This window comes from Parasteatoda tepidariorum, chromosome 6 (assembly GCF_043381705.1).
Source record: "Parasteatoda tepidariorum isolate YZ-2023 chromosome 6, CAS_Ptep_4.0, whole genome shotgun sequence".
In the NCBI taxonomy this organism is placed as follows: Eukaryota; Metazoa; Arthropoda; class Arachnida; order Araneae; family Theridiidae; genus Parasteatoda; species Parasteatoda tepidariorum.
In genome coordinates this window covers 52,668,898-52,696,069 of record NC_092209.1, presented here as the reverse complement: position 1 = coordinate 52,696,069, position 27,172 = coordinate 52,668,898, and the positions used below count along the sequence as shown (strand labels likewise).

The 27,172-nt window shown below is 27.0% G+C and overlaps 2 protein-coding genes across 2 annotated transcripts in view; one reads left to right on the top strand and one right to left on the bottom strand.

The window, feature by feature from the left end:
• Positions 1–13,022, bottom strand: part of LOC107438634 (ATP-dependent RNA helicase DDX24) — a 32,074-nt gene extending 19,052 nt beyond the window's left edge. The window contains exons 1-7 of the mRNA XM_043048100.2: positions 12,819–13,022; positions 9,363–9,513; positions 8,467–8,539; positions 5,016–5,161; positions 4,038–4,112; positions 3,839–3,949; positions 2,434–2,544 (exon numbers count right to left, since the gene is read on the bottom strand). Coding sequence (XP_042904034.1) covers positions 2,434–2,544; positions 3,839–3,949; positions 4,038–4,112; positions 5,016–5,161; positions 8,467–8,539; positions 9,363–9,512 — 666 coding nt within the window. The 5' untranslated portion in view covers position 9,513; positions 12,819–13,022. The remainder of the gene's footprint in view (positions 1–2,433; positions 2,545–3,838; positions 3,950–4,037; positions 4,113–5,015; positions 5,162–8,466; positions 8,540–9,362; positions 9,514–12,818) is intronic.
• Positions 13,023–13,108: 86 nt separating this feature from the next.
• LOC107438635 (vacuolar protein sorting 28) lies at positions 13,109–23,811 on the top strand. Its single transcript, XM_016050964.4, has 8 exons — positions 13,109–13,407; positions 16,947–17,007; positions 17,136–17,225; positions 18,315–18,420; positions 18,795–18,896; positions 21,700–21,753; positions 22,287–22,378; positions 23,410–23,811. The coding sequence occupies exons 1-8, from the start codon at positions 13,395–13,397 to the stop codon at positions 23,528–23,530; spliced, it is 639 nt and encodes a 212-aa protein (XP_015906450.1). The 5' UTR covers positions 13,109–13,394; the 3' UTR covers positions 23,531–23,811.
• The last annotated feature ends 3,361 nt before the right edge of the window (positions 23,812–27,172 follow it).

Here is a 27,172-nt window from a genome sequence, read left to right as displayed (position 1 = left end):
AAAGTTGTTTTCATACGCTACGGACTGTCAATACACCAAAAAAGATTGGGGTTGAATTAATTGTGAAAACGTTGAATAGAACAATGTGAACTGTGTCTTTTTGCATAATACTAAACAAAAATCAACAGAGCAAAGGAAAAACCTTATTTTGAAAAAGGGAAAATCAGGCACTTTTAAAAACACCCAATGAAAAAAGCACCTTTGAACACTTTTTAAAAACGCTACGTACCTTGTATATATATATATACAGTACAGAACCCTTTATCCGGAAATCAGAAAACCGGAACGAAATTCAATAAATTTTCCCGCCATTCTTTTAAAAAAAATTTTTTTTCCTCATAAGATTTTACTTTCTTTTTTGAAAGATGTTCCCCTTGCCGTCATTTTGGAAATTATCATTAGTGTATTACTTCATCGTTTTTTCTTCTTTTTAAGATTATTTCCAAAAAAAATAATTTTTTTTTATAGTTGGGTTTAACAATAAAAAAACGGCTTTCTGTAGCGATTCAGAAAACCGGAAAAATCAGTTATCCGGAATAGCGATGGTCCCGATCGTTCCGGACAATCGGTTCCCTACTGTATATATATATATACATATATAAAAGAAATTTTGTACTATGTTGCTTGGACGTAAAGAAAGGAAGCAAAAAAATAAAAAATTCTCTTTTTTGATATATATATAAAACTATATAAAATCAAAGGTAACAAAACCATTGGTTTTTAATTTAGAAAATATGTTCTCTGTAAATACAATGAGGTAAAAAATCTTCATGGATCTTAATCCTTGATGTTATTAATGCATAAATAATGTCAGTTAATAACAAAACATTATAAGTTTTTATTTAGAGAACATGTTCTCTGTCGATTTAAAAAGGAAAAGAAATATCACAGAATTTTAATCATTACAATCTTTGATAGTTTTCTAAACACAGGGATGAGAGTAGTCAGAAAGTAAAAAAGAGGAAATCCAAGAATGAATACATATATAGACAAAAAAAAGTGTGATTTATAGACTTGTAAACCAATTGATTATAAATCCCGACGATTAATTTTAAAATAGTATGAATATATTAATCACACGCATGATTTTAAATTGAGAGAATATGAATCCCGATATGAGGCTTTCAAATCACCTGAATATGAAATTCCATATCAAATTTAAAAAATGAGAAAATACAAATCATGATGCGCTATTTTTAGATCACATAAATACGAATCACGATGCATAATTTTTAAATCGAGTTAATACGAATCCCAAAGTCTAAGTTTTGAAGCACGTACGTATAAATACGAAAATCGACGTTCGATATTACAACCGCAAAACGAATCATGACATAGGATTATAAGCTCGCTTGAATATGAATCGCTACATAGGGTTTTAAAAATGTGTAAATACAAATTGCGACATTGTGATTCTTATTTACGAGATTTAAAAATCCAATGTACGATATTTAAATCACCTGAATATGAATCGCAACACCCAACTTTTAAATCGGGTAAATATGAAAATCGATGTTTGATAATAAAATCGTGATTTTAAAAATGCATAAATATAAAACGCAATATTGGATTTTTAAATCTCGTAAATAAGAATCATAATGTACGATATTTAAATAGTGTAAATAAGAATCGCAATGCGCAACTTTTAAATCAGTTAAATACAAAAACCGACGATTGATATTAAAATCGTGTGAATAAAAATCGAGATATTTGCAGAGTCTGGACTTGGGATTTCTAAAAGGGTTGTTTGTATTGTTTTTGTTTAGACATAATAAATAAAAATTTACAAGATTAATTGAATGAGCAAATACATATTTTCACTGTAAATCTCCCTCTATTTTTGTTCGTTTGAATTACGAAAATATGAGCTGTCCGGCGCACATAAAAATACGGAAAATCTTATTTTCTGTGCGTAAAATTGGAGAAAATAGCTAAAATAAGTAAAAATGCGGAAGGGGTTAGCAGCTAGGACGTAGTTTGAATTTTCTGTTTATCTCTGAAAATCGTAAATGAATATAATTATTTTATTTCAACGACTGAATTTTCAAAAAAAGAAAGCGGGATATTTATACAAAGAAAAAAAGAAAACCCAAAACTTTTAGAGAATAGGAGTTTTTGATGAAAAGTCTGAAATTCGAGAGACAAAAGTGAAAATCAGCTAAAATGTGGCGGAAAAATCTCCTCTCTGTATAAAGGTCAACCAGTTTTATCCCGAGAAACTGATTTTTAGAGAAACTTCAGAGGGAGGAATGAGGATTTCAATAATTTCTCTCGGCGGAAAATTAAATTCATCATAAAATATTTTAACTTGTGTAAAAAAATTTTTCAATGGAAATAAGCGGAATAAGTCAAAGTCTGAGAATCCGAGGAAGAATCGCATCCCTGCAAGCAAAGAAATAAATTAAACTTTGAGAAAAGTTAAAACTGCTGTACTTCTTGTAACATTTCCCATAGCCTTCCTGGAGTAGCTACAATTATGTCTGGACACTTCTTTAATATCCTCTTTTGCTTCTCTGCAGCCATTCCCCCAACAACAGATGATATCTAATAAACATAATACCACAAAAAGTTTAGCTGCACCCAAAAATATATGAGTAATAACAACATACTATAAGTAGTGCACAAAAAGAATAGAAAAAACTGTTTTAAAATATTTCATTATCTTGTTTTTCTCCTGCAATTCGTTTCAAATAAATTAACCTTTTAATTACGGGTGGTGTAATAGGTTGAGCAGAGTGACTTCATCATGCTAAGTGCATGATGTAATTTCATCATCATGCACTTACCATGTAACAATTCATCTCAAATTCACTATTTTTTCAAAATGTAAGAGATTTGCATACTCCAAACCTGGGTGTTATTCTTTGACATTAAAAAATTTCAAATAATAAAAACTAATACTTTTGTCTTAATAAGGGTTTAGTTTTTTTTTTCATATTAAGATACTAAGTGCCGCTAAAAATTTAAAGGTTTATTTCACATAATCTAATTTTACATAAAGGATCTATATTCACCTTTAGTGGGTCGATAAAATGAGCACCAAGCGTTCTTTGGGACTAAACATCGGGGGTTCCGCGTTCGGCTAACCAACCAACTGAAACACCTGCTCTTGACCTATATGGGCTATTACATCACTAAGTTTAGTTTAGGTCTATATTTTCAACAAAAATTTATACCACATAAACTAGTTTTCTTTTTTTAAATTTAGATTTTACAATATCTCAAAAATTTATTAAAGATAATTTCATAAAAATTTAAATGCATATATTTTAACTATTTTACATTCAAGAAATTATTGAATCATTGTAAGAACTGATTCAAAGTGTTAATAATTTAAAGAGGTCAAATTAAAAAAAACTAAAGGTTTAATTATTTTAAAATGATTTGAAGTAACATTTGAGGCAATTGACAATTGAAGTAACAATATTTTTATACAACATGAATCAAAACTTTTATATCCAGTTATATCAAAAATTAGATATTTTTTTTTTGTAGGGTATGATCTTTCGTATGTAAAAAAAAAAATATTTCAAAACAAAACATGCATTTTTCAAAAAAGGCGCTTTTTTTCTTTAACTCGCTACACAACTAGAAAAAGTCAAAGCTATCAAAGATACAAATATAAATACATTATTTTTAAAGGAGAAAAAAAAGAGTAATATATGCAATTAAAAAAATATAAAATAAAACAGGATATATAAATTAAGGAGTATCAGCTTCAATTAATAAACTCTATTGGTTGTTCACTGTTTCCTTAAAACTTCTTTAACACACACACATGCTCTTTCTCAATTACCTACAAAAAATAATTAAAAACATAAAAAAAATGGTAGCTTACCAGTAAATCAGTGTACTTGCACACTGCTTGCAAATGTTTTTTAATCTGAATAGCAAGTTCTCGAGTTGGAGTCAAAATTAAGCTATAAAGTTGTTTATCCTCGATTCCTTGCTAAAAATATAAGTTGAGCATTTTTAAATTTCAAAATGCATAAGCTAGAAACATAATATAACAAACATTTAATTGTTATAAATCTTACCTCTTTTTTGCTTTCTTTTATAGAAATGATGTTTTTTATTATTGGTAAACCAAAAGCTAATGTTTTTCCACTACCCTAAAAAAAAAAAAAAAAACTAACAACATTTAAGTGTAGAAAAGGAGAAGCTTACTTAAATACTTATATCAGTTAACAAAATTATTTTTAACAAGGCAATTTTTTTGAAAAAATGTGGCATTATTGAAATAAAAAAAAAATGAAGAAAATATATATCAAGATTTACAAAAAAAAAAAAAAAAAAAGAACAAAANGATTTACAAAAAAAAAAAAAAGAAAAGAACAATTAGTGTCAGCTGCATTACATAATAACACTTATTAAATAATAATTTTTTGGTTTGCTTCGTTTTAGAATACCTAATCAAACACAAGAGCAGGTAAGCTGATTTAGCACGATGTTTTAGAAATAGTCTTTACATATTTGTCTAAAATTAATACAGATGCAGTTTTTATAAATTATATAACAACTTTTTTCTTTAAGCATTAATTCTTAAATGCACTAATGTGAATAGTAAAAAAGAATGAGACTTGTTTAATTGAATCTATTATAGTTATAAATTGTATATTCTGTTGGCCTTTAAAAAACCTTTATATATCAATTCAAAGGATATATATTTAAAAAAGAATTATTAAATTTGTCTAACAGACATACAATTTCTTATAAAAATTCAAAAATGTAAAGTTAATCACGAAATTTTACATTAATGAGCAGGAGAGGTTTTTAAACAATTTTTATCGACTGAATAATCAAATTCCATTAAAAACTGAAAATGATAGATCAATGAATTAAAAAAAAAAGATACAGTTAACATAAGAGCTTAGATTAAGCATACTTCTCAAGTTTAGAAAATGTTATAATGCTTCACATTTTCTAAACTTGAGGTGTGCGCCAGTACAGAATTAAGTTCTTTAGTTTCTCAGAAAAGTCACTCAGCTAAAATAAAGATGCAAATGAGAGCATACCGTCTCAGCAGCACCGAAGACATCTTTGTTATTCAAAATGGCAGGTATACTCTGAGATTGAATTTCTGTTGGTTGAGTAAACCTGAGCTCTTCCATAGCTGAAAGAACTGAAATAGGGATCTTTAAACCATTCCAAGCAGACATGTCTAAATAAAATGAGAGGCAAAAAATGCAAGTTCTGAAGACGAAATTCAAAAATGTCAATAGCAATTAGTTAACAATTACTCTAAGTTAATGAATAAAGTAAATTTAAGGGCAACCAAATGTTTGTTTTTCTTTCTTAATGTTAAATAAAAGAATGTTAACATTATCACAACAACATATCTAAAATTTGTTAAATTTTTTTTGTTTCAATTTACAATGTATTATTACATTCTGGATCATTAATTTAACAAAAGACAATTAAATTTTAACTTCATTTTTTTTTAAAACTTTACAACTGAGAAGCAATGAGTTTTTTAATACAATTTTAATTAAAAATGAATTCAAGCATAAAAATTTCTTTAAAAAAAATTTTTTTTTTCATGCTGAAAATTTTTGATGAAGTTTATTTTAATTTTTCATAGCAATACATATTAGACCATTTTTTCACCTAAGTAAAAACTTATTTTTAACTGCCATTTTTTGACAAATTTATATCTTAGATAAAAAATGTATGTCACCACATCATTGAACCGATTGTACCAACTAGCAATTGCTAGAATTGACTCAATGTTAGTCACTGGGACAATTAAACACAATTTGCTTTTTATTTGTTGTCATGTTAAGTTTCTTAATTCACCCTACAAGAAGACAAGGAATCTTACACTGCTACTCTTCAAGAAAACCTCAATAAAATTATTTTCCAAATATTAAAAAAATTCCTAATTAAACCCAATTTCAATTTTTTTTTTTTTAAAATATATATTCTTACATTAATCAAGGCTGTAGCTTAGACTGGTCCAAAAAAAACTTTTTTTAAAAATGTGCAGGTCTTAACCCTGAATACTTGTACATGTGACAAAAGAAGCCCCCATGCAAAATTTCAACTCATTTGAAGTACATTTAGAGGTAGCTCAAAGACTTTGAAGTTTGGGATTTTGCATTTCATATAAATAAATGACAAAAAAAAAACATTGACACTATACCTTTATTTGTATTTTCCCAACAAAAACCATGAATTGTACACTCATATGTACATATTTCTCATTTATATCATAAAATACAAGGGAGCGAGCCAACACAATATCTATTAGTAAGCATATATGAAGAAAATCCTAATAAAAAATCATACATTTTGAACAAGTGTGGTTTATTTAGTATCCTTAAATTTCTTTCTGTGAGATTCCACAACTTGAAGTAAGAATTGTTTTTGTTCTTCATATTTAGTTATCAGTTCATTGTAGTCTGTAATGAGCGCTGCGCCACTTTCTGCGCAATCATTTACTGTCTTTAAACATTTCACTTTCTTTTCACCATCATGGTAAGAATAAAATTTCTTCCATTCCGATGGGGACGAATGTAAGAAATCGCCTTGTATATTCAATGACTTAAATATCATCCTAGATTTTTCATTAACATTTCCGATTTCTTTTTCCTTTAATCGTTTAGAAGCATTGGTTACATCTTCAATATGTTCATCTATTTTAAACAACTTCTCAACCATTAAAACCTTATCTTCTGTGCTTACATGACAGCTGAATAGGCTGAGCATGAATAAGTCACCATTTAATTACCACAGATGCCTCTTCAACCCATTGCGTGCAGCTTTTGAGATTTCTTGGCATTCATTTTTCACCAAATTTAAATGTTTCAAAAATTCTAAGTCTATGAAAGGTGCATTAGCTGCGTTAGAGCAGCGAAACCAGGCTTTCATGTACAAGTGTGTGCTAAAATCATTAAATCGTTTCAACCCTTTAGCTTCTTTTGGCGTGAGCTTGAACTGTTCACGAAACATGTATATTTTTAAACAGTAAATAACTTTGGCCATCCACCGTGCATGATGGAATGCTCCAATTGCCTTGCCTGTACCAACTGGCAGTTTTGGCACACCAAGTAATTTCTCCACATCATTTCCTGTGACAAGAATAGGAAGGCGGTCAACTTCCTCCATTTCTCCAGAAATACTAGCCCTGAGTTTCCCATCCCAGTGGACGACAAGCGGACCATCAGGTTTGAAGTTATGCTTCAAATCCTTCGCTAACTGGGCTCGAAATTTTGTTCTGTGTCTGCGAAGTGTACTTCGTGAAACAGTACTTTCACTTACATTTATTCCAACTGTTTGGGCTGTTGCTGCAATTAAAAATGTAGCACTGCGATCCGAGGTTTTTGTTCGATCCAATGCAGACATCAAATTAGGTGAAAGAAGCTTGTTTTTTTTCCCCTTTGCTGTCTTTTCTGAAGTACTAGGATATTGAAAAGCATCATCATCAGTATCACTTTCTGAGGATGAGCTAGTTGAACCACAGTCTTCTTTAATTTCAGCACTTGATGAAGGATAACATACAGTTTTGTTTTTATTCATGTCCACACTATTAGATGGTAGTGTCTCATATCGCCTCCTTTTAGATGAGCGTTTCTCTTTCTTCTCAAGTTTTCTGTCGACTGACAACATACAGCCTTCAAATCCTTCTCGCTGTTTAAGCAAAAACTTCTTATCCTCTTCAATTTTTATCATCTGTAAAGCACCGACATGAGCGATATCCCACAACATCTTGCATTCTTTGATAAACTTCTGTTCATTGTCTTCTTGAGTATTCGTACGCCGATTTCTGTTCTTTTTCAATTTTTGGTACCGCTCAACTAATTTTTCTAACTTTCTTACTGCATTCTGCTTTTCGGTTGTAGGAATTCTAGCCTTATTCCAGAAGGTCAACACACTATCAACAGTGTGACTTGCACTTTCATGTATTGTTTTTGTCTCATGGTGAAAGAAGAAGTTTCTTAGTACTGCATTAATGGAAGGTAGTTTACATCCTTTTATTTCACTTATGGGAAAACCAAGTAACCAAATTTCAGAGTCTTTTCTAAATCTAATTTTGTTTGTTGACATTGTTTCAATAAAATCTCACCAGGTCACAGATGTAAACAAACAATGTGGTGTTGCCAAACCCAAATAAAGTAATTTGGTGTTGCCAAAACAAGAAGCAAAATGTTAACTATATAATAATTATATTTATAATTATTATATTTATCATAATATATGACCATTGTTTATGAAAATAAGTAAATAAATAATAAATAGTGATAATATGGAAATTATTTTTTTAAGGTTTCAAAGTAAAAACTTCAAAGCCTTTGAGCTACCTCTAAATGTACTTGAAATAAGCTGAAATTTTGCATGGGGGCTTCTTTAGTCATGTGTACAAGTATTTAGGGTTAAGACCCGCAAATTTTAAAAAAAAGTTTTTTTTGGACCAGTCTACTGTAGCTGTAAATAGTATCTAAATACAACATAATTTTAATAGCATACCTAGTTTGGATTTCTTTGCTTTTATACTCTGCAATGGAATTTCTTCAGAAGATTTAAACTTTTTCCCCTTTTTCTACACATTGAATAAACATATATAAAGTGAAGTTACTTGAATACAAATAGCCATTACAAAAGTTATCACATAGGCATACAATAAATAACACTAAATAATTATGCAAGAGTTTCTTTTAAGTAATTTCAATAAGCAACTTAACAGTCCCAGAAACATTTAGAACAACAACTTTATACCTTTACTGCATTTTACACAATTTAATTACGAAGATTATTGTAATGAAGCATGATAATAATATTCTTTGATTAAATAATCCCAATGTTAAGTCTGTCATGCTGCACTTTGTCATCGAAACATTAAGCAATGAAAAATGGTTCTAGCTTGTGCATTAGCTTTAAAAAACCAGAACTCTATAGTTAATTAGATAATTGATGTACATTTACAAAATGACATTTTAAATAAAAGAAATTGCATATAACGTTTTATATCCAAAATCTTTAGTATTTACCAGAAGATTGGGAGATTTCTATAGAGCTTAGTGCATATGTCAAAATATAACCATTACAAATAAGAGAAATAAAAATCTGTAAAATTTGTATTTAAACCTTTCCCTTTATTTAATAAAAATAAATAAGGTTTAATTTTTTAGCTTCAGTTCTAAACACACAATTTTAGCTATAATATCCATCTTTTTAACATGCACTTTAAGGTACCAAAACCAGCTTTTCGACTATGTACAGAGCCTTTTTGGGTTTAAAAAAGGTGTAACATAGCATAATAAATGACAATTAGAATAAGTCTGAGTTTAAAACTAATACCAAATTATTTTTTAGACTAATGATTCATATTGAAATATAATATAATTAACCAGAAGTTTACAGACCTTTTTCAGTTTTTTCCCCTTTTGATCCGATTTTTTGGAACCTGGACGAAGAATTTCATAGTCTGACAATTCTTCAATTCCACCAAATTGCTCCAATTCTGATGGATCAAGCTGAGAGGTATCAATAGCTACTTGTTTCCACTTATTCATTCTAAAAATACATGCATTAGATACAAATTAGCGTTACTTATAATGCACATATGAAAATTTCAGTATAGCAAAGTAAAAAATAAATAAATAAAATAACATTAAGGATGTTAAGAAATTTTTTTTTTCCCTTTGTGAATGCTTAAGTTTTCTTTTAATAACTTCGGCAAATCATAATGCAATTTTTTAAAATCTAACTCTTTTTAAACCAGTTCTCTTCTCTTCAAATAAAAAGACTAATACTTCATTTTTGGACCATAACTTTATAACTAAAAGTTTAACTTTCTTTTGTCTCCCAATCTCCCTTTCCCACTAGTCTTCATTTACTGACATTATACCTGCTACATGAAATTTTTTTCTTCTTTCCCCTCCTCTAAAATGAACACAATGTTCTTTTTTGAGCCAACCAATTATTTAAATACAGTACAGAACCCATTATCCGGAAATCAGAATACCGGAAAACCAAAAACCGGAACGTAATTCCATAATTTTTCCCGCCATTTTTAAAATAAATAAATTTTTTTTTCCCTTATAAGATTTCAGGATTTTTCGTTCTTTTTTGAAAGATGTTTACCTTACCATCATTTTGGAAATAATCATTAGTGTATTACTTCATCGTTTTTTCTTCTTTTCAAGATTATTTCTAAATATTTTTTTTAGTTGGATTTAACAATAAAAAATAACGGCTTTTTGTAGCGATTCAGAAAACCGGAAAAATCAGTTATCCGGAATAACGATGGTCCCGATCATTCCGGATAATCGGTTCCCCACTGTATGAGATGCTAGAATCTTCTGGGTAAATTATCTAAGAGGATCTAAAACCAAGCTGACAGCCCCATTATTTTAAACACAAATTTAATTTAAGATAGAAAATTTAATTACAACTTACTGTTGAACACTTTAATTTAAAAAAAAAATTAAAACATAGTTATAAAATTGCTTGGTAATAACTTTTAATTGATTGTTAGAAAACACATCTTTTAAGCATGTACTTATTTATCTAAGAGGGTTATTATCAACTGTATTAGAATAACATTTGTAATAGGACCATTAAAAAAATAGAAGTAAAAATATTCAAAAGGTTATAGGTATATACTAAGTATATAAAAATAAGTATATTTCAAATTGATAATGATCAAGAACAATTTAAATTGCTGGCACTGCTAAATTTGGTTGGCAAGAATTAATACAGGGTGCGTAGCCAAATCCTTGAATCAAAATTAAGCACTTTTTAAAAACTTTTCAAGCACTTTACAAAAATTTTCAAGCACTCGAAAAATTCATATTCAATCAATGATATTATTGAAAAACAAAAACTTTTTATAAACAGTTTTAGCGTTAAAAAAAAAAACTCAAGAAGAAACGGGCGTAAATCGAAACAATCAGTACTTTCCCACATCACCGAGTGAATTCAACTTGACCCTGAACTCAGAACAAAAGTACGTCAAAAAAAGTGTTAGAAGTAAAATAAAATAAACAAGAACAAAATTAAAATAAATTAAAAAGAAAAACAGTTCATAAGGATCTGATATTCTCTATCCGAATTGGAGCAATCGGGTTTCGGTTTCAAGTGTGCGCGTATTCGCAAGTCATGACGTGGGTACGACATGAAGTCCGCGTGAATGATTACGTAGCAAACTCCCCATTTTTTGTGAAATGCATGGGATCCACCAGATTTCATTAAAGGGATAAAAAAATTATTCGGAAAAAAAGCACTTTTTAAAAATGCCAGCTGAAAAAAGCACCTTTAAAAGCTTTTAAAAACGAAATCCCCAAAAAAGCACCTTTAAGTACTTTTTACAAACGCTACGCACCCTGTAATATGAAACAGTATATAATTTAAAACAAAAGTATTTCTTAAAAAAAAAAAAAATCCGTAAAGATTAAAATTTCTACTGAAGTTTACAGTTTAATGCCCATATAAAGATAATACATATTAAAAACAAATAAAACAATACTTAACAAAATCCAGTGCTTTCTACATATACAAGAATAAGTTTCTTCAACTCAATATCTTCATGGTATGAAGTTCTTATAACAATATTTCCCTGTTAAGACTGTCAGTGTTTGGTATATGTCAAAACAATGACAAACATTTAATACTAAGTTAGTCATAACCAAACACTGACAGTCTTAACACAGAACACATTGCAAAGACTAGATTTTCTCGGTTTCAAAAATTTCCTCTATGTCAGCAGCACCCATTTTCACTGAAGATTCATTACAAAGTTTCTCTGTCAAGACTGTCAGTGTTTGAAACTTATTTAAACCCAAACACTGACAGTCTTAACACAGAACACAATGCAAACTTGAAGAGATTCCTCACAGGCAAAATATTCTTTGAAGTCAGGAAGATATTTTCATTGAAGATATATTACAAAGTTTCTTTGTTAAGACTGCCAGTGTTTGAGAATTGATAGAAACCAAACACTGACAGTCTTAACAGAGAACCAATTGCTAAAATAAACTATTAATGTAAAAGAAGGAAAAAAATTACCAGAAGCGCTGCAAATTTTCTGGCAGGAAGAAGAAACATTCTTAATTTACTACATTCAATTCCTGTTTAATGCATTAATATTTTTAAATATTAATGAAAAGAGATATTATCATTAGCTTGCTTTTCAACTCTCAAAATGAAAAGAATAACATTTTTTACATTAGTTAATAAAATGTCTACCTTTGGTAGAAACAGTTTATTGTAAAGACTTCAACATTTAGTACCTGCATTAAGTTATGAAGACTTCTAAGCAGTGGCCTGCGAGAAACTAAAAAAAATCACAGAAATCAGTTTGAACAGGTACAGGAGAAGATTTCTGTCAACTTCTAAGTGGCTAGCGAGAAACAACATGAAAGAGTATATTACTCAAAGTCACTTTTGAGCATACCTTTACATGTCATTATTTTTTTTATTTTTAAAAATTGCAAGTTTAACCTAGGCGATTGCAGTTGATCACAATAGGGAAATATTACCAGGAGTAGATACGGAATTATCCCCATTCCTAGCTTTCTTTTTATTTAGAAAATTTGCTGAATGTTAGAAAATTTTCTAATATTCGTGAAAAATCATTGATTTGAGAGTTGCATTCCAAAGTTTTCCCAAACAAATGTTATTAAAGCATTTGACTTACATAATATCTTAAAGAGTGCAGTCAAACTACAGAACATTTTACTAAGCTTTTCAAAGCTACGAAGAATTAAACACACAAAAAAAGTAAAATTTCAAAAAACACAATATATGGAAAACTAAGATAATGAGAATATGGTAATGCAAAAGAAGTGTAAATAAAAATTTCACGTGCTCATACTTACATTATAATTCAACAATCACTAAACCACTTTGTTACCAGCTTTATGCTTAACTACAGATTTTGATATTTATAGAATGTTAGTAATGATGAATATTCTTGTGGAAAGGGAAACTGTGGTGAAATATTCAAATGGAAACATAAACTAATAATACGCAACCGACTGCAAGAATCAACAGCCAACAACGTTGCCAAGAACAAAACAACAAAAACACGTTTCCATTCCGATAAAAATAAAAAAAATATATAGCGTATCGAAAACAGTTCGTAATCGATTATTGAATTGTAATTTTTCCTTATGTTTGTTCTAAAAATATAAGCTTGAAGTGACACTGAACTTTTTAACTTTTAAGTATTCATTCTTCAGAACAAATCTATAGATAAGATAGGCTATTTGCGAACTAACTTCTCGGTGCAGTGCGAAGCTGTATAACATCAAACTTAAACAATATTCGCCAAATGAGACACAAATAAAAATAAACAGATTACTAATCTAGGTGAAACTCGAATTTTAAAAGCGAACCAACAAAAGAATTTTAACAACTCTTTGTTTGGTTTATAATAAATTTGAATTCTCAAAATGAATCAGCAAGGTTTGACAAATTATATTTACTATGTAATTAATTATTCGCCATTGATATTAGCTTTACATAAAATCTTTATATTTTATCTTCTGTTTCAAAACTTATTGCACTATTTTGTTTTTATTGTCACCTTTTCTTTTTGTGAGGGGTTATAGTCCATACTATTTCTAAAGTTCGGGTATTATTAATATTCAAGAGTGAGAATTTTGATTACTCGAGTTCTTAAAGAATTACTTGTGTTTTCTTTATTCAATTACTATTATTTTTTTAAAAATTAATATGAAAGAAAAAATTGACTGATGTTTAAATCCATTTGGATAATTCTATAGTAAATTTAGTTTTAAGAAATTTGAATTATTCAGTGTTGTTTAATAAAAATGTGAGGAAAACCATATACAGTCAAAGTTATTTACAAGGAGTGCAATGGGCAATATTTGCTCATTACCCAATGCTCGTGAAAAGCAGGAATAAATCTTAAAAGTTCATACATGTATACTAAATAAAAACATAGTACTCAATTTATATATTTTTTATTATTTCTGTGCAATAGAAAAATATGCTCTAAACAGCCTAATTGTCTCTGTTGTGTTATATTATTTTTCGGGTAAAACACATTGCATTTATCATCATTTTCATTTACCATCATTTTCATTTACCATCATTTTCTTGTATTGTTTGTATCATCATCATTTGTAACACTGCTATTTTCGCTGAATTTATGACTTGATACTAATTTTAAATTGTCTTCGTAATGTGGAACTATGGATTAGCTAATCTGGAGAAGAGGATGTTTATGGAAATTTTATGGATCAGTAAAATATGAACCAGTTGATAGCACAGTATAAATACAGTTAAAACAGTATAAGTTTTAAAAGTTTCTTTCAGTTTTCAGAATCTTGTTATTGTTAATATTCAGATCTTTCATCCATAAAATACCTTACACATACTAAAATACAATTATAACATAATGAAGCATTTAAACAAAATTTTTAAGATAATCTGGTTTTTTCTTCACATCTTTACTAGATCTGGAAGAACTTTACTAGAATTTGTCTGAAAACTGTTAGTTTGCAAATCCTGAAATCTGATAAAATATAAATTATTTGTACCTTTAATATTAACATTTTGATGGGGACATGGAAATGTGTTGCTTTAGTAAATTTCTAGTGAACAGTGTTTTCACTATGATATAAAAGCGTGAGAAACTCTTGTATTGTTTTCTTTTATTGCATTACAAAATTGTTTACTGGAGAAATTTGCACTCCCTCTAAACCGCATTTTTGGAAAAATTTTAGAATATTATCACTATTTTTTCTTTTCAACTTTTATTCCTCTTATCTGGTTTTTGTCAGTCTCCAGTATTGTTAGAACCAGAATATCCAGGGCACCCTTTTTAGAACAATTGAGATTGAGATCCTAACATGTTTAAATTCATTATTTTATGCATGACTGTAAGGTGGATAAATACTTTAGAAAGCATCTTCCACTCCAAAAAGGGGAGCAAAAAAAAAAAAAAAATGCTGATAGAGATGAACAAAATGAAGCAAATACAAACATAATTCAGCGCCTAATGAAAAAAATTGAGGCAGTTAAGTATAAAAAAAATGGGTGAAAATGAAGAAATAAATAGTATTCTTTGCATGCTCTAAAAACTTTGCCAAAAGAAACCTTTTGAAAGTTGTAAATAAGATAATCAGCATTATTGAAACTGAAAAATTACTAACAGCTGATTAAATATCTGGTGGACTCATCCCTAACGATTAAATATGTTATTTTAAAAAGTAAATATTTTGATGTAAAACTGCATATAAATTATGCATTTAAAATAAAAAATACAAATATGTGTAGCATTTCTGGTTTATATTTATTATTTTTATTTAATATATTAAGTTTAATTGACCATTTATTTTTATATGTGAAATTTTGTAACTCGAAGTTATAAATTTTTTTCTGTCTTACATTTCCATGTAAAATGAACTGAGATAATATGACGCATATTAAAAACAATTTGCGTAAAACAATAATTACTACAATTGCATTTAGAAAAAGATATATTTGTTTCTGAGAGAGGAAACCCTTTCGCAACAAGAGAATGAAAAAAATAACCATGAAATCGATAAAATAGTCTAAAATTTTTCTTAAATTTTCTTTTGCCGAGCTAACTAACTATTGAGAAAAAAAAGGTTTAGTTATGTTATTCTTATTAATTGATACTTTAATTAATGCAGATCAAGGTCAAAGGATCCTCACTTAAGTAGTTGTTACTAAGTATGCTTGAATAATTTTTATTTCAAATTAGATAAATAAAATAAGTAACAACAACCTGATGAAAAAGTATGTGATGTGATAAAAAAATCTAATGCATTAAAAAACAGAAGGTATTAAAAGTGTTTGTTATTGTATGATAAATAAGGAAATAAATTTCTTTAAAGCATGTTCTGTAGGAATTTTTATAAATTTCACTTAAGCGTGAGAAATCTCATGCTGTTTTTCGTATAGGGTGAGAAATTTTCTCCCATTTTTTTTTTTTTTTTTCTGTGATGAAAACCCTGAGTAATATGTTGCTCGTTACATTAAACTTTTGCCTTAGCTTCAAGTTGACTGAAGGTTTAAATTTGAAATATAATTTTTTATTGTGTGCTTTTTTTTTCTGGTAGTTCATACCTTAGGCAGGGTATCCACGCACCTGGAAAGTCATGGATTTCGATGTTGAACAAAATTTGTCATGAAATGTCATGATTTTAACTATTTTTTAAAAAAATCATGGAAAGTCAAAAATATCATGGAATTTAGTACATCAAAAAATCACATTTTTAAAATGGAACCCCCCCTCCCAATTTCATGGTGTTCCAAGTATCTGAATTTCTGACAAAATCACCACTTGCAGTCATGTTTTATTAAAATATAAAATGTTTTTATAATGTTCCTTAAAAATTATGGTGTTCTTTCAAAAAATGATAGAAAAAACTTAATTTCTCGAGCGAATTACCTTTTAAACTTCTGTGATTTAAGAATTTTTGTTATTTATTATTTTTATTTGATCAATTTAAAATTCTAGCTGAAGCAAGCCAGTAATTATATTGTATTTTTTCAGCTTTTTTATTGCTTCATCTCTTTCTTTACTCTGTTTTTCAAATTTGATATCTAAAAAAATGAAGATGCCGAGTATAACAGTTTTGTTTATACCTATCATTTCAATTAATGTTATTATAATCCTTTTTTAAATTTATTGTTGTGCTTTGTTGGAGAAATTAGTAACTTCATTAAGTCATGAAAAATTCTTGGAACTAGTCATGGAAAGTAATGAATTTGAAAATCTAAAATGTAGCAGATACCCTGCCTGGGAATTGTTACATATTTATGTTCATGGAATTAATCAATAAAAATTCTTGATGTAATAAAACATAGCAACTCAATTGGAAGATAATTGCTTTGTAAATTATTTTTCTTAATAAACAGATATGTTTGATTGGAAAAAGGCAAATCTAACTATATCAAGTTAAGCAACTAGATTTTTAGCATTCATTTTATCTTTTTATAATTTTTAGAAAATCGAGCTGAGCTCTATGAAGAAGTAAAGTTATATCGAACTGCTAGAGAAAGAGAAAAGTAAGCTCCTCAACTTTGTTACAATTACCAAAATCCTTTTCAGTAGAACCTTTCAATTATAAAAAATATTTAATTTCAATGTTTATTTTTTTTAGAAGCGTATATATATGTGTCAATTTTCTTCTTAGGTATGACAATATGGCAGATTTGTATTCCGTCATTAACACTTTACAATGTTTGGAAAAAGCATACATTAAAGATTGTGTAACACCAAAAGAGTAAGTAAATTCATTCAATTAGTTAAAACAATTTCTTTTTTAATCTGGAATTCAAAATGTTTATAACAAACTTTGGATGCTATCAAAAATAAATTTTGTAGAAAATTTAACTTTATTTTGTATGTTATGGTGTAATGTTAAACTTTATAATATAAAATACTTGATTGATTGAATTTTCTTTTTCTGATATTCCTGTTTGGTAATGTTACAAATTATACATTAAAAAAGGGTTAATGAAAAAAAAAAATCAAAGTTAGTTGAAAGTCCAAAAATATTCCAAATTATATGTTAAAAATCTCAAGCTTGATTTTGTTCTATAGTGTTGATTAATTGTGGGGCATATCATGTGGTACACAAATTTATTTTTATGATTTTGAATTAGACTAAATATTATGGTGGCAATTCTGTTAAAAAAATTAGTAAAATTTCTGAAAAAAAAAATTTTTTTTTATTAATATTTTACAACATTTTACTAATCTTCTTTTAAAAATACTTATTCAATTTAGACCTAACAAGAAATATTTAAAAGTCTATATGAAATTCATTTTTTGTAGTTATGTATGCAATCAATTATTCAGTATATTTTTTGGACTGAATATTGCCATAATTATAAATGTTCTCAAAACCATTAAATATTTTAGTTTTTTGTGTGGCTTGATGACTTATACAATGCCAATTTGTTTCTTACTTTTAGATATATTGGTTTAGGTTTCTAATCCCCAATTAAAATAAACATTTCATTCAAATTCTTTACAAATTTTAATTTATTTGACCTGATGAAAATTTAAACCAGAATTACTTCACATTGAAGCTGGTAAAAATTTTTGCATGGTGATAAATTTTACTTATTTTTTTTCCTTCTAATTGTTAAGTTAGTATGGTTTGTTTCTGAATAACTTATTTATAATGTACATCATGATCATGAATTGATCATGTGAACAATAATCAAACTACAATTTATAATAAAATTCTTATATTCGTGACAAACATCGTAAGAATTCCTAAGTAGGGGTGCAAGTATGTGACTTTTTTCATTCCAGTTAGTTGTTATAAATATTCTTTTTAATATATATATAAAATTTTTTTTAGGTATACTGCTGCTTGTTCAAAACTTTTGGTTCAATACAAAGCTGCATTTAAGCAAGTTCAGGGAGAAGAATTTCCTAACGTTGAAGTATTTATGAAAAAGTTTAGAGTAAGTCTCACTTTATTTAAATCAGATTTCAATTCATTTCTTCAATTTAAATTTCATGTTCGAAGTGTATTTACATAAAATTTTATGAAGAATATCATCTCAATATTTAAAGACTACAGTTTAAAAAAAAAAAAAAAAGGGCTCTAAGTGACACTAAAATTTATTTTCTTTTAAAAGAGTATGAGTATTCCATTGCCCGTTCAATATAATAGCATCGAAAGTTTCTCCATGATAAACTCACTTGTTGTTGTTGCAACTGCTTGCACCAGTGATAGTATTTTTTCTAAATTTCGTACTTACCATTATTTTTATTATCAATCTTGATTTATTTCTTCATAGTATATTTAATGTGTTTCAAATATTGAATATTTTAGTTGGATTGTCCTGCTGCTATTCAGCGTATAAAGGAAGATAGGCCCATTACCATTAAGGATGACAAAGGAAACACTAGCAAATGCATTGCCGATATTGTTTCTGTAAGTATTAAATTTATGTATTGCAGCATAGTAGTATTATTGATTTCTAAATATTGTTTATAAGGATTTATTTTTTATAATCATACAACTGCTTATGTTCCTGAATTGGATTTGATTTCTCATTATTCTTGCTGATTCTCTTTCCATTAAAAATTATGTTTTGCAAATATTTCATTTATTTATGTAATAATATTTTTTGTACTTCAAAACCGAGAGTTGATGTTAAATATTGCTTATTTTAGGGAAATTTTTCATTGAATTATTATTTTTTTTCAATCAATTCACTTTTTAAAATAGGAAACATCTAACTCTCAGAATGAAAAAAAATATGCAAAATTCTTTATTTTATTTTGTGATTTATCTAAGTTTTCAAATTTTAAAGCATATTGCCAAGCAGACATATTTTTTTATAATTTAAAATATAGTAAGCTTTAAGTACTGATCAGAAGTTTTTGGTTCTGATTATTATTGTTGTTATTATTATTGTTATTGTAGAAAATAAGTTTATAATAAAATTTTTTGTAAGGAAATTGAGAGTTATGTTCTTAAACGCTGGTTAAAGTATATTAGAAAATATATTTACTGAATGGCAAAATATTTTTTTTCCTCTCAAGTTTTTGTGTATTTATTAGTATTTTTATCTATCTTAATTATTGATATCAGATGTTCTGGATATTGTTCATAATGCTTCTTGTTGTTAAAAGGCATTACTCTTTCAACAAATAAGAATATATTTAAAAAAAATATTTAAAAAAATATAGATTCTAAAATTTTGTTTAATATTTATTCTTTAATATTTTTTTCTTCACATGCTTTATAAATTAACTCATTAAATATAATCTGACCAATTGTATTTGCTTAGTAAAATTAACCCTTGATGCAGGTCATTATTTAGTATTACATAAAACATTCATGTGTATATTGTTATGATACTGATGAAATACTTATGAGTTGACAAAAAAGAGCTGGACTTAAACAAGACATATATTAAAAAGAATTTAGTAACTCAAAAAAGGCAACTATGCCAGAATGACCCAATGTTCAAGGATCTGGTTTTTCATTTGTTTTCCTTGACATATGATAGTATTCATGGATATAGATTTTCTAAACTTTAATTTGCTGAGAATTGTTAAACTGTGTCTATATAAATATTTGAACTGTATGTATATCAAAAGAACTTTCTCTAGTTGCATTTATGACAGTTGTTTGATAAACAATCATGAACCATATTTTTTTAATTCTTTTCTAATTTACTTACATAATTATGGAAAAATTTATTTATAAAAAGGCTCACTTATACAAATGCAAAAATATATTCAATTTGTGTTCTGAACTACATTTAAAAAATATTAATATTTCTCTAATAGAAATATCTAATTGATATTCCTTACCTGTGCAATGGAAATTCATCAATGATCAATGGGAATAGGTTTTTATTGGGATATGATTGGAGTAGTGAAAATGGAAATTGGATTGAATGAGATTGGAACACTGATCTAGTTAAGCATCTGATTTGAACATTTTTGTAATATTTTAGTTTCATTAAAAAATTACAATCTCAAATGTTATTAATATACTTTCACTAAGCAATTGTATTTTTGACATTTATTGAAAATAGTATTGTGATATCTGTTGAAATATATGGACCAGTCTATGTTGGTTTTTCAGGAGTTTTGTATTTGGCAGCCTTGCAGTGATTTCTCCAATTCCTGAAAAAATAATTAACAAAAAAATTTTAGTTTCACTAAAGAATATTAACCTGAAGGAGTACTAATATGTTTTCACTTTCAGTAAACTATTGTATTTTTGGCATGGAGAAATAGTACTTGGTAAAATATATTTTAGCCTTTCAAGAGTTAAGTAGTTTGACGACTCTAAGTTCTGAAACATATACTTGTGTTTTCAAGGAAATTTTAAATGTGTAGTTGAGATTTTTTTTTTTAACATTTTAATTCCGTTCTATTGATATTTCAGAAATTATTTATGTTTTTAAATGCTAGAGCACATTTCATAAAGGTCTAAATTGGTATTGGTGGTTGCATAGCAATCTTTTGTGGGTGACAAAGGTTAGAGTGTAAGTGCAAAGCTTACGAGTTATATTATAATTATCTTAACAAATTTGTCCTAAGTTTGAAAAACCATGTAAATTTGTTAAGAAAAAAAAAAACAATTCTAAAAATAAAACTACTAATGAGTCTTGGTTATTAAGTGCATTTTTTTAAATCTAACTTTAATTTATGTTAGGTAATAAGTTTGTATTAAAAATTTTTCTATATGGTTTTTAGAGATTGATGATGCCGTTTTTTTTCTTGGTTTGTTTAAAATTATAAAACGATATCTCAATGAGTTTCTTAAGATACTGATTCAATGTTTTTATTTTAACTCATTTAATTTTATTTAAATAAAATTTCATTATCATTTACTGTTTTATTTTTAAAAATTTTCTGTAAGTGTGTTTTTTTTTTAAAAAGAAGAAAAAAAAACTATATTTAAATGTGCATGGCAACAACTTTGAGTTGAGCCATTTTACAACTTTTTCTTGCATATGACACATGCGAGTGATTAATATATTTCTCAAATGTATATTGTAAATATACATCCATACTTGAAATATCTTAGTACCAAATGTGAATACACAAACAATTTTATTCAAATTTAAAAAAACAAAAAGAGATATAAGTAATAATTTCTAATTGTCCCTCTGATCTGGAATTGCACTGTGTTTCTTTATGTGAGCATAAATTATTTTATTAAAATACTCTTCTTAGTTTGACTATTCATCAAATTTTATTCTTTCTTTCAGCTATTCATTACCATACTTGACAAGTTAAGATTAGAGCTGAAGTCAATGGATGAAGTATGTATAATTTCAAACTGTTTTATTAATTCTAATTATTTCTTATTGCTCTTTATAAAATCTTTTATAAAGTTTTCCAATTAAAAATGTTTTCGACAAGCTAATGAAAAAAAGGTTTTCTAATTTTTTTTATACAAAGGTAAAAATGTGTATGCAAAGAATGTGTTGACAAAAAATGTATAGAGTTTTTTTTTACTATTGCACATAGATCTTTTTTTAAATGTTTTTCAGCACATAAGCTGATTTTTTTTTAATCTGTGAAATAATATTTAGTTATATGATTAAAAATAGTTTTTTTTTTGTTTCTGAGATTTTATTGATTGTATTTCGTAAAGAAGTTAATATATATTTAGTGGAAGTTTATATGTTTTAAATATACGATTTAGAAAAGTTTTTATTTTAGTTTTGTTAAAATCTTGTTTCAGTTTTGTTTATTTTACTTAAAATGAGTTTCTTTGATAATATTCTAAACATTGATGCTGAGAAAATTTTTATTAAAAAAGTTTTTTAAGTTAAATTTATTTGATTTTTAGCTACAACCAGATCTTCGAGAGCTGTATGATACAATGTGCCGACTTACTTTGGTACCTGCTGATTTTGAAGGAAAAAGAAAAGTCTATGAATGGTAATTTTATAATTCACCAGTTTTTTTGGATTATTAGATCGATGTTTTGAAATTTATTTTAATAGATTTTTTTGATGAAGTGGTTCGATTTAAATATCATAATGTGATATTATCTCAAATGTATATATTTAACCACTTAAATTATAAATAGTTTTTTATCTTCTGAAGTTTAAAAATTACTATTACTTTTTAATATTTCCATTCCTTTTCTATTCTTATTTTTGGTCTTCATTGAAAATTAGTTTTGCCTCTTCTGAGTCCTTGACAATCATGTAATGTATATCCCCAACAAAACTTTTGCTTTTTTAGTTCTTTTCATATCGAGAGGAAAGGATAATGTTTCTTATTCCCACAAAAACAATGTGAGAAAGTGCAATGTCACCTGAAATAGTTATATGCTTTTATGCATTCTCATACTGCTTTAATTTAATTTATATGTGTTACAAATTTAAATCTTTTTTTTTTATTTGGATCCAGAAAGTTTATTTTTCCAACAATGACTATACCATACATATATTTAAGATTTAATAAATAATCCCAAGAAAATTAAGCGGTAAGTTATACTTGCTTAAAAAAACTTCATTGGCTAAAAAAATATAAAGGTGGAAATAGAATTCAACTTGTTCCAAGTGCTGAAAAATAGACACCTAGTTTTAAGACTTCTCAGACGTGGATGAGAGATTAAAAAAAACAACAACAACAGCAACAACATTTATCTTATTTGCTTTTCTGTTTCACTTTCAACTACTGCAGTTTTGTTTTTCATCTTTTTAAAAATTTTTCATATCACTTTTGTTTTTCCACATTCATGTCTGACATGTCTTGAGAATGTGCTGCAATTTTTTTTCCATTTAATATTTTTTGAAGTAACAAGTATGTTCTTACGATGTTAATTAGTTAAAATATTAAGTTCAGCAAAAAATATTTTGTTAGATTAATTTAGCTTAATTTAGTTGTTTTATACTCAAATATTATTATCTAACTGTGTCAGATTTATGTCTTTTTAATGATGATAAAATATTGTTTTTTAGGTTACAAACCATGTCAGAAATGGCTGCATCGGATGAACTTACAGAAAGTCAAGTTAGACAATTTATATTTGATTTAGAATCTGCATACAGTGGGTTCAACAGATTATTGCATGAGTCATAAATAAAATTTTCTATTTTAAATCTGTCTGTAATCCTATTTATAATTCGTTTTCCCTTTTAAAAAATATTTTTCCTCATATTATTATTAAAATAGTAAAATAATGTGATGTATTTATCGTTTGTAAATAAGATATATTTAATACAAAATAAAAATATTGTGTATCTGAGAAACTAAATTGTACCAAAAGCTGTAAAATTATGTTTTTTTTTTTTTTTTTCATCTGTGTATTTTATCTACTATTGTAAATAAATTTGAACTTGTACTTGTTTATTATTTTACAACATGTTGTGATGTTGATTGTATCATTAATAAATATTACATGCCAAGTAAAACTTTTATACTTTATTAAACTAAAAATTGGATGGATTAGAAAAATGCTAATCTTATATTTTGAAAAAGAAAATTAGTTTGTAGATTTTGATGTAAAACAGCATTAGTTTGCTTATTTCTGGCTATACGCATTTTTTTTTATTTAGCTGTCTAAATTCATTGTTTTTTATGTTTTTAAAACAACTGCTGTTGGAAATTGAACTCGCGACCACTTGGATATGGGTGGGCCCAACGCCTTTCTAACAAGGCTATCTTGGCCCAGATATTATAAAAGAATTATTCAAAAAATTTTCTTTTACAGTTAAAAAATAAATTTTTTCTTAAGTTTTGATAGTTGCTATCTCGAAAAATCATATAACAGTTTGTTTTTATAGCAGAAATACATCATTTGACACCATGAAAAAAGCTAAAAACATATGAATTTTAAAATTAAGTTTATTGTTAATAACAGTAAATATAAGGTACATATTCTGATTTACATAAAACATGATTTGGTTATTAAATATGAAAAGCTATATACAATGACAGAATTAATTCAAATAGAATGTTTAAATAATCTGATACATTGTCTTGAGTAGTAATATTAAAGTTTTTTTTTTTTTTTTTTACAGTTCATTATTCAACTTTACAATAGCAGGTATAGTAGTATGCCAAAGAAAAAACAAACAAACAAAATTTTACAAAAAAAAAAGAGACATTAAGAGATAAATAACGTTGATTTTATTTAAAAATAACTAAGGCAAATTTCAGCCTAAAAATTATAATAAAATATAATTTCTTTGGTTTAAAGCTACCTTCTTCAGAACAGAAAAGATTTAAGTTTCTAGTATAATTTTATTAATTGAGCAACTCACAATAATTTAATATCAGTAAACATACAACAAAATTTTATAGCATTGTTGCTAAAAAAGAAAAGGATAAATTAGAAATAATTTTCTATGCTAATACTTAATAAATTTTTTGAATTGATTTTAAGACTTTCTTTATCACATAATTTTAAAGTAACAGTCTCGAAATTAAAATACAGTGTATACAGTTCTTTATTCTACAAAGGTAATTTGGTGGATAATCATTCATAACTAAAAAAGTTAATGATTACTACAATTTTTATTAGAATAATTTTTAAAATGAGATGAAAGACGAAAATGGATAGTTGTGAAACAAAAAAACTACACCCAACAAGATTTGTTAATATGTTTGCTGAAAGTAATAGAGACCCTTGAATTTATCACCATGAAAATTTAATAATTTAAAATTGTTAATTGAGATTCTTTTTCCTTAAAATGAAATAAAGTTTCAAATGCTGAATCTTGGGTAAGACTACATGTCTAAATTAGGTTTATAATTTGGTGGTTCCTATGTTCAAACTACTGAATTTTGAAATTATTACTAGCATTGTTAGTTAAAATTGAAAGATGTTTTAAAAAATCCAAATATTTTGATTTTTCAAAGCAAACTTTTAAAATCTAAATTTATATTGGTTGGAAACAGGAAGCTCCAAACACACAAAATAGTGATAAATCACGGGAAAGAAACTGAAAATCAGAACAAAATGTTCTGTTTTTTTTATCAGGGATATCGGGACAACTTTGACTTCTGCAATATAATTTAATTTTATAGAAATCAATTCTGAAATGACACTTATTAAAAATTATTAAATGTCATAATCATAGAAATATTAATAATGTAACAAAATAATTCATTCTTTATAAAATCTGAAAAATAGACTTATACTATGTTAGGTTAAAAGAGAATATAGGAAAAAATAAGGAACAGTTTTTACTATATAATTATTAGGATGTTGTACACACATGTTGCATGCAATTAATGTACCACATAGATTTCATAACAGCTTACTAAGTCATTTTATTCATGCAGGTGGGACACCAGTACCCCTTTTATATTATTTTTTTCTGATGCTCTAATAACAAGAAAAAATATATTTTGGTAATTTTTAATTATAAAAAAACAGTCTAATAGTTACTAAAAAAAATCCTGTTAGATCATTAGAATTTTTTATTTGTACAAAAATATAAAATACAAAAAAAAGTAGTTCGAAATTTTATTTTTAAAAATTTATGATATATTTTATAAATCAAAGAAATTTCAATGATGAGTAACTATTGATGAATTGGTAGGACTAAAAAACTACAAATTAATCGTAGAATTATTGATGAAATAATTGATAATTATTAATGGGGATTTCAATAAAATTATTGATGGGAAGATTTCATCTTTAACACAGATAAAGAAATCAGTATTTCAATTATTAAAATGCTAATCATAATATTTTTTAACTTATTTTCACCTAAATTAATACAAAATAATGAAAAAAGCATGAAAAATATGTTTAATGAAAACTAATTATTCTACTTTCCACCAAATTGACATTAGCCCCAATATTTATTTATTTTAAAAATTATATTAACATTCAATTTCCTTTTTCATGTTAAGGCATGTAACATTACATTAATTTTCCATAAATGTAATTTTGTAAGTAAAACATTCTCTATTTTATATTACATTTAGTATTAATAAGTCGGCCAGGTGCCTGACTGCTGGTTCGTATCCCACTCTGGCATGGACGTTTCTCTCTCTCTCTGTTGTTTCCGTGGCGACGTGGTCGCAGAAAGTTTTTTCTTTCGGGAAGTAGAAAATTTAGCTTTTCTTTCCTACAGAAATTTTCGAAAGATTTTATCTTTTCATCAGAATTATATTCAAAAGATACCTTTCTTGTGCAAAAAAAAAATGCATATGATTTTTCTATTTTTATTCGAGAATACAGTGGAAAGTCGCGTATCCGGAATCGGCGGGACTTTCCGAAGTCCGGATAATCGATTTTTCCGTATAATAGACCCCCAAGGTAAACAGAGATTAAAATGATCTGAATCTAAGAAGCAGAAATTAAAAAACATTATTTTTCGGGCAATAATGTTTTTGTATTAGAATGATATCTAATCAATCAAAAACAAAATATTTAAAAAAAAATAATTATTGCTATTATAAAAATAAATATAGGAAACTAAAAAAATTTACAGTTATGAAAATATTAATTGCTCTCTCCGCCATTTTGAACTAGAACGTTTCAAGCAAGAAGGGGAAATTCCCGTCATTCATTCATTAAGGTGGGTAGGTGAAGAAGCAAAATTCATTTCCTTCTTACTTGTCATTCAAGTTGAAGGGGGGGAAGTGACAAGTTCTTATTTTCTCTCCTGTCATTGGCTATCAATCAAGCATAAAGGCGTGGCATGCTGATTGGGTTCTCTTTATTTTTTCTTGTGTGACTAAAGGGGATTCCCCCTCCACTTTAAC

Coding starts and splice junctions, on each gene's coding strand:
- LOC107438635 (XM_016050964.4), top strand. Junction 17,008..17,135: donor ACTGCTAGAGAAAGAGAAAA/GTAAGCTCCTCA, acceptor TTTTCTTCTTAG/GTATGACAATATGGCAGATT. Junction 18,421..18,794: donor TATTTATGAAAAAGTTTAGA/GTAAGTCTCACT, acceptor TGAATATTTTAG/TTGGATTGTCCTGCTGCTAT.